General features: G+C 40.9%; 1 protein-coding gene across 1 annotated transcript; it reads right to left on the minus strand.

Moving 5' to 3' along the window:
• On the minus strand, positions 1 to 6,919 carry crtap (cartilage associated protein). The gene is made up of 7 exons (XM_034704658.1): positions 6,110 to 6,919; positions 3,809 to 3,958; positions 3,145 to 3,316; positions 2,888 to 3,016; positions 2,604 to 2,749; positions 929 to 1,012; positions 1 to 390 (listed from the first exon to the last, which is right to left on the minus strand). Exons 1-7 carry the CDS (start codon positions 6,569 to 6,571, stop codon positions 316 to 318), a joined length of 1,218 nt encoding a protein of 405 aa, XP_034560549.1. The 5' UTR covers positions 6,572 to 6,919; the 3' UTR covers positions 1 to 315.
• Positions 6,920 to 7,484: the final 565 nt, after the last annotated feature.

Raw genomic sequence — 7,484 nt, forward strand, 5'->3', positions numbered from 1 at the left:
CAATGTTTAACCTGAAGTTTTATTGACATTTTACTGCAGAAATGACCATTTAAGACAACATACAAAGTTCACAGTGGGGACATGGATCCACAAAACAGTGAGTTAAATATCTCGTCTCAAATGTTCTTATTAAACATTTACCCACCATTTAGGTACCACTCAAACGGATATTGAGTGCACGAATCAGAAACTGAAGAAATTCAGGATGTGGATCTTACAAGTAGAAAAAACACAGTGATCAATCAGAGTCTTGTACAAAACCCAATAAATACAAACTGGGGAGTGTTGGTGCTGCTTTTGTGTGTTTGTTTTCCATTACTTCGGGGGACCTTCCAACAAAGGGTTGTCATCCTCATCCAGGAACTCATCAATAAACTCCACCACCTCCCCCTGCAGAGAAATAAAACAGGGAGGGTCTGTTTTGTTTCTTAGAGACATTCTTCCCACAGTGAATTAGCATAAATCATCCCACTCACAGTTCAATCTGTGATTTTTCTCATACCTGGCATAACTAAAGAGATTACAGAGCAGAACTGAACAGTATTTACCTCAAACAACATGTAATCCTGGCTTACGGGGTTGCCCTGATGGCCTTGCTCTTTGTGCTGCATCATAATAACTGCAAGAAATGCAGGTGTCATGCTGCCACCTCATGGCTATTTGTCATATTGCAGCCTGATAAACAGGTCTCACATAGTACTGCAGGGTGTCATGTGACCAGACTGTAGAATCAAGGGTGTTTCCATAAATCACTTAAGGACAAATCCTTTGAGAGAAACCCTGACTAAACTTGAAATGATGTTTTAGACAGCATGCAGTTTTGGTTTTCAAATATAGTCTGTGCTTACTGACCCTTTACTTGACCAAAGATAACCGCCTGGGCAAACATCCTGCGATTCACCAACACGCACAAATATGTGGTACTCACCTCATCGTCGCTCACCAGTCGCTGTTTGGAAAACTCCAACATCTGTAGCTGCATTGTTGTCTGATTGTGGTACCGTACTGCCTCCTGTAGCAGAGACATTATGTAAAGTGTGAGTTAAAGTAAACCTACATAGAACAACAAGAAAAGAAGTCAGAAGTCAGGTAAGTCCTTGGACATGTAGGGAATAATGGGATATGTGGAGAAAATGGCCCCTCCCTAATAACAGAGAGTTAAATTCTTATTTTCTTAGGCTACCTTTCTCTCATCTGTTTTAATGTCAAATTAAAAGTTATCAGAAGTAGCCAATTAGACTAGCTTGGCACAAACACGGGGATCAGCGAAAAATGCCTTTCCACCCACCAAAACATAGGCCTCCAACCCAAGCAAAGCCACTACTTGTTTTTATTATAGTTTCAGTAAGCACTTGACAAAAGTAAACGCTACATATAAACGGTTTGTGTTGGCTATTCAATTACGTTGTGAAAAACTATTTATGTTGCACGACAAACCATGACCCACAGAACAACAACAACAACAACAAACAAAGATATGAACTTAAAGCTGCTGTTGGTAGGAATGGTATTAAAAACTGAACTTTTTTTCTGCTGGGTTTGGAGAAAAGGTCATAATGCCCATCGGTACTCATCGGTAAGTGAAGTAATTTGAGACTATTGCGTAATCTCTGTGTTTTCCGATGCCTTTGAATCAAGCAATGTTATAATTCCCCTCGTTCCCGTTATGACGGACCAATCATAGCTAATCTCCAATCCTCTGTCCTGATTGGTTAAAGGGTGGCCCCTACTGCGTCCTCCGATTGGTTATGAGTCTGGCACTATTGTGACTGCACATTCCTATCTGTGTTGGGGGGATAAGAGGAAAACTGGTTGGGAGGGAAAGTGTTGACGTCGAAGTCCCTCTCTCTGAACAGATGTTTACTCTGTGACCACCAACAGCAGCTTTAATGATAAAACATGCTATCTAGCCTAGCAGCTTTCTAATATGCTAAGCTTTGATTGGTAGAAGTGTTCAAAGATATTTAGGTCTACGTCCTTGGTAAGATCTCCTGAAAATCATGAATGAACTTAGACTAACGGCAGCTAGGTAGCTTGGGTTAGCATTAAGACAGGGGAGCACATATGGCCTGGCTATGTCCAAATGTAGTTGTATTAGCCTCTTAGCTTCTCTCAATCAAATAGTAACATTTTATATCTAGTTTGGTGAAACTAAGCAAATGTTTTGGCAGCGCTGTTTAATTTACTTGCTATTTTCTTCTCAGCAAGGCTGAATCAACACTCATGCAGCCTTTTGGAGCAAAGAAACTAAGCCAACTGGCTGCTGGTTGAAGCACCACATTAACCTCACAGACAAGAGAGCTCTTGTGATCTTCTTATTTAACTCTTGGCAAGAAAGCATTTGCACATGCTATTGATTGGTCAAACTACTTCTGAGTTCTTACAGATGAAAAAAATTGCTCACAAAAATATAAAGACAATGTTTTCTTGGCACTGTAGTTTAAAAGCTTCATTGGACTAGATGGATAAGTAATATTCATCCTAATTTTTTACCATTATAGCCTACACTTCGCTATACGCTTTTATATGAACTCCAAACTCTGGTCAGGAACTATTTATGCTTCATTGTGTGCATAAGGTTTATGATCATGAAAATGTCTCACAGGTCTCGGTAGAAAGTCCTCCTCTGTGAGCTCCCACTGGCTTTTGTGGAACTGGTAATACACCACGTTATTCTTCATAACTTCATCACTGGGGTCAAAGAGCATGTAGCTAACTGCACATGGTACTGCGTTCTTCAGGTCATTCACTGAAAATACAAAAGTTACAGCAAATTTTGGCATTTTTACTCCAAATAGACTTCACTTCACAAAAGGCCTTAATGTACAAACATAGTTGCTGAAAACGTGTTTTGGCAAAAACAAAATGGGGACATTATGCTGCTCACATTTATAATAGGCAAACTGCAGGTAGTGGAACATCGTGGCCACAAACTTCTCGACAACAAAACCCCCCACGACAGGTGTCAAGTCACTTTCACACCTCACTTTCCTTTCCAGGACCTCTATGTAGTGATCTGTAGAGGGATGAAAACAAAGCAATGGTAAAAAAAAAACATATTGGAGAGAGATAGATTCAACTGATGTAGAAGCAGCTGTGGATGGAGGAAAAGCAGGGTTGTAATAGAGCTCGGAACTAACTGACCTGCTATGGAGGGGTAAAAGTCTCTAAAGTCTTTGACGTCTCTGGGGCCCTCAGATGCAGCCAGACACTCGTCGTACACTTTGAAGAAGTCCCGCAGAGCCAGCTCCATGTCTGACACAGAGGTACGGAAGTTTTCTCCATTATACGCACGCACTGCGCGCACAAACAAGGTCTGCAATGACACACACACACAATCAGGATAATGCAAGTCAATCATGTTATTTTCGCTTTAGATATGTACTGAATTATTGAAGTACTTTTACAAGGTTGAAAATGTAATTCTTACTCAAGTCAATATCTAATATCATGAACATTTCAATTAATTCACATCATTCATTTTAGCAGCTTTAGCTATTTTTAGAGCATTTTTTGATACATCTTCAAAAATAAGATGAAACAAAAACTGAATAACTCCCTAGTTCTCTGAGAAGAAGGCCACCACATTTTTATCCCCCCAACCGACCAAGAATCATTTTAGTTCTGGTCCCACTTCAGCTCTGCCATGGCCCTCAAAAGGACCACAGGCCCCATTTTGGGAAGCACTTGAGACTGGTTCACCACTGCCTGTAACCACATCAACAAACCCACAGAGCCAATAAAAGCTCCATTTGTGAGTGTGTTTCCTATGTGTGAGTATGTGTCTGTGTTGGTGTCTGTTTACTACCTCATAGGATTTGGTCTCAAGGTCTTTGAGGTGGTCTTCAGATCCAGGCAGACTCTTGTAGTAAGCCATGTTTCTCTTCATCATCTCGTCATCTGGGTGTCTGAGCAGGAAGGTGTGAGCTGCGGACACTGCTTTTGCCAGGTTGTCAGACTGGAAAAAATAACACACATATATTGCAGACATTTATTTTTATAAACTTTATAGAGGAAGTAACAGAAATACAATGCCAACAAAATACAATGATTGAAAAAAGATGAGTGGTTTCAAAAGGCTTTCAAACTGATTGATCCCTGTACATTATTCATGAATATCTGAATGAAGGCATTTCTTATTTGCCCCCTCCCCTTAACTTTACACAACTTATTATTTTGTTTACCATATTTTGCGGAGACAACAAGAACGACTAGGGGAATGATTTTTTTGTTTTCTCATGTACATCATCACAGTCCAAATTGTTACAACTGGCAACAGGACAAGTAAATGTGATGTTATCATATAAGAATACTATGAGAATCAGCTGTAAGTCTGTCAACAGAACATCTAATCCGCATAGGTAGGTAAAAAAATCGAAGGTTTTATCATCATAGTTTTCCAGAATGTGCCACCACAAACTCCAGAATAGCATCAATGCTATTTAACATAGATGCTCTTGATCTCAATAACTCCACTGGTACGATGACTACCTAACTCCTGAAGAGATTGCCTTCATTTAAAGATTTATCATTTTGGTAGTGAAGGACATTAACATAGAGGTCAAATATCTCTCTTGGATGTTTATTTACGTGACATCTGATGACTGTGAAAGCTAAATATTTACATACTGATCAAACTATTGAGTAACCCATGCTCATGTCTCATGGCACAAAGGTGATCACACAGATTAGTTTTGTAATTCTGTATGAAAGGATTAATGATAACATGAGTAGTATTTTGGTAGAAGATGTGGACCAAATATCATGTTTTTCCTGTATACAACCTTCTTTCGATCTTGAATGTATAAATTAACAAACAAAAACAACCTCATTGAGATCATAGGCAAGGCAAGGCAAGGCAAGGCAGCTTTATTTGTATAGCGCATTTCATACACGAGGGCAACTCAATGTGCTTTACATTAAAACATTAAAAGCATTGGAGACATTCAGACAAGCATAAAAGAACACAATTAAAATGACAAATATGATAAAACAGAAAAGAAAAGGAAAATTAGAAATATATTAAAAATTACATTAAAATTTTAATTTAAAGTGGGTTAAAATAATCTAAGATAGGAAGGCAGTGGCAAATAAAAAAGTCTTAGTCTTTGATTTAAAAGAGGTGAGAGTTGGAGCAGACCTACAGCTTTCAGGGAGTGTGTTCCAGATATATGGTGCATAATGACTAAACGCTGCTTCACCATGTTTCGTTCTGACTCTAGGAACTGAAAGCAGACCAGTACCTGATGACCTCAGAGGTCGAGGTGGTTCATAAAGTAGTAGCAGATCAGCAATGTATTTTGGGCCTAAACCATTCAGTGCTTTATAAACCATCAGCAGGATTTTAAAGTCTATTCTCTGACAGACAGGAAGCCAGTGTAGAGATCTAAGAACTGGAGTAATGTGGTCTACTTTTTTGGTCCTTGTTAGGACTCGAGCAGCAGCATTCTGTATGAGCTGCAGCCGTCTGATGGACTTTTTAGGGAGTCCTGTAAAGACCCCGTTACAGTAGTCTACAACCATACAGTAGTCTGCTAAAGATAAATGCATGGACGAGTTTTTCTGCATCCTGCTGAGACATGAGTCCTTTAATCCTTGATATATTCTTAAGGTGATAATAGGCTGACTTTGTAATTGTCTTAATGTGGCTGCTGAAATTAAGGTCTGAGTCTATGACTACACCAAGGTTTGGTCACCTTTGACCTAAATTAACTTAAATTTAGCACATAACCATGTGCTAAACTAGTTTCTGCAGTCAACCCTTGATGACCAGTTAAAATACCACGTCTCTTGAAAGTGTCTCTTTTTAAAAACATTCTAATTTATAAGCATAGCCACCCAAAAGTAAATGTTTGGGAATTGCTTCCTGGTATAAATACATGCCCACTTGTGCATCCGTGGCACGTTGATGACGTAAGGACGCACTTGAGGATAGTCATGACTGACGTAAAAATAGAAACTACATGGATGCACTAGTGTCCGATTTGAAAATTGAGTAAAACCATCATCATATGCTGATTATTCTTGAGAGTGAAAGAAACATGATAGTCTCGAGGGGTTTCGGGTGATTTTGAGCAGCCCCCTCCCCCATATCAACATATTTACTTACTTTGAAGTAGGCATACTGCAAGTATTTGTACGGCTCTCTCCTCTCAAACTCCTCTATGGTGTCCCGGCTGGGCATGGTCTGCCTGAAAGCGGGCAGCCCCTGTTTGCAGCGCTTCAGACACTGCGCTCTCTTCATCACATTCCCAAACGCCCTCAGTTCTGGGAACTCGGAAAACTTCTCCTCGTCGTCCAGCCTCACTGAGCTGCAGTTGAGGTTGCAGAAGGCCTCGCTGTCCCGCAGCAGCCGGTACAGTCGCAGAGACACCTCCATATACTCTACCGTCTCCTTCCACTTCTCCCCGGTGTACTGGTCCAGCGCGTATTTGTACGCGGACTCCAGAGGCATCAGCTCATTCCTAGGGAAGCTCCTGAAGCTGTATTTCTCATACTGACAGTTCACCACTGAGGCGAAAAAAGAGATTAAAAGCACACAAAACTCTTGGGAAGAAGTGGAGGGAGCCATTTTTTAAAGTTTGGTAAAAGCTGGAGGGGGCTGGCTGGGGTGATCCCAGGCTGGAGGTGTGCGTTGATCTTTAGGACCGCCTCAAGTTGCACCACGTATCCGGACAAAAGTTCCCTTCCCCCGGGCACAGATTCTGCAGCGGGAGGGGGCTGCTGGAGCTGCTCCTCCCACCAAATCAAACAAGTAAATCACTGCTGTTCTTCTGTTCATCTACAGTAAAAAATACAAACTGACAGAATACTTTTGAAAAGTTTTCAACGTAACTATAGAAAAATATCTGCACTGTTTGAGTCTTAGGAAAACTCCATAAATATTTCTGTTTAAAGACCAGAAGAGAATGTCATTTCATGAAATGCTTCAACTTGTTTCCTGGTCGCCCCCAATTAAACCCCGGGCGAGATTGAAGTCTCCCTCCCCCTCCCTCCCCCTCCCACTGCCACGTAGAGACATTCCTGCCCCCCCTCAAAGAGGCCTAAATCCCCCCCAACACAACAGCATTAATGCTCAACATCATGCTAGAGCAAACATTTGTCCTAGTTTGACCACTATTAAAATCTGACTGAAATCCAGAGGCGTGTCCAGATGTGTGTTGTGCATTAGTCTGATTGAAATAGCTCCAGAGAGGGGATGTGTCTGCAGCTGCATGGAGACCCCTACGTTACCACGTTGACACTTCTCAGAGGCTACACTGCGCAAGAGCAATACGTGGTGCCCCAAACTATCCCATTCAATCTCACTGCGCGTCAAGAAAGATAGAGATAAACGAGATGGGACAGGAAAGTGTGTTTGCAATTACAAAATAAAAGCACATTCGGCTACCTTAAATGCCCTTGTTTTTATTTACTTGTCATGTAGGCAGTAGTGAGTTATACTTGGGTACTTCTGTTTGTATGATTCGTATGAGAAAACGCTG

This window comes from Notolabrus celidotus, chromosome 16 (genome assembly GCF_009762535.1).
Source record: "Notolabrus celidotus isolate fNotCel1 chromosome 16, fNotCel1.pri, whole genome shotgun sequence".
Taxonomy (NCBI): Eukaryota; Metazoa; Chordata; class Actinopteri; order Labriformes; family Labridae; genus Notolabrus; species Notolabrus celidotus.

What these genes read in the sequence shown, in the direction of transcription:
- crtap (XM_034704658.1), bottom strand. Translation starts at nt 6,571, where the DNA reads ATGGCTCCCTCCACTTCTTCCCAAGAGTTTTGTGTGCTTTTAATCTCT. An exon ending in GCAGTTTGCCTATTATAAAT is followed by an intron (nt 2,750 to 2,887) that starts GTGAGCAGCATA and finishes TTGTATTTTCAG; the next exon opens with TGAATGACCTGAAGAACGCA. An exon ending in GACTGGTGAGCGACGATGAG is followed by an intron (nt 391 to 928) that starts GTGAGTACCACA and finishes ATTTCTCTGCAG; the next exon opens with GGGGAGGTGGTGGAGTTTAT.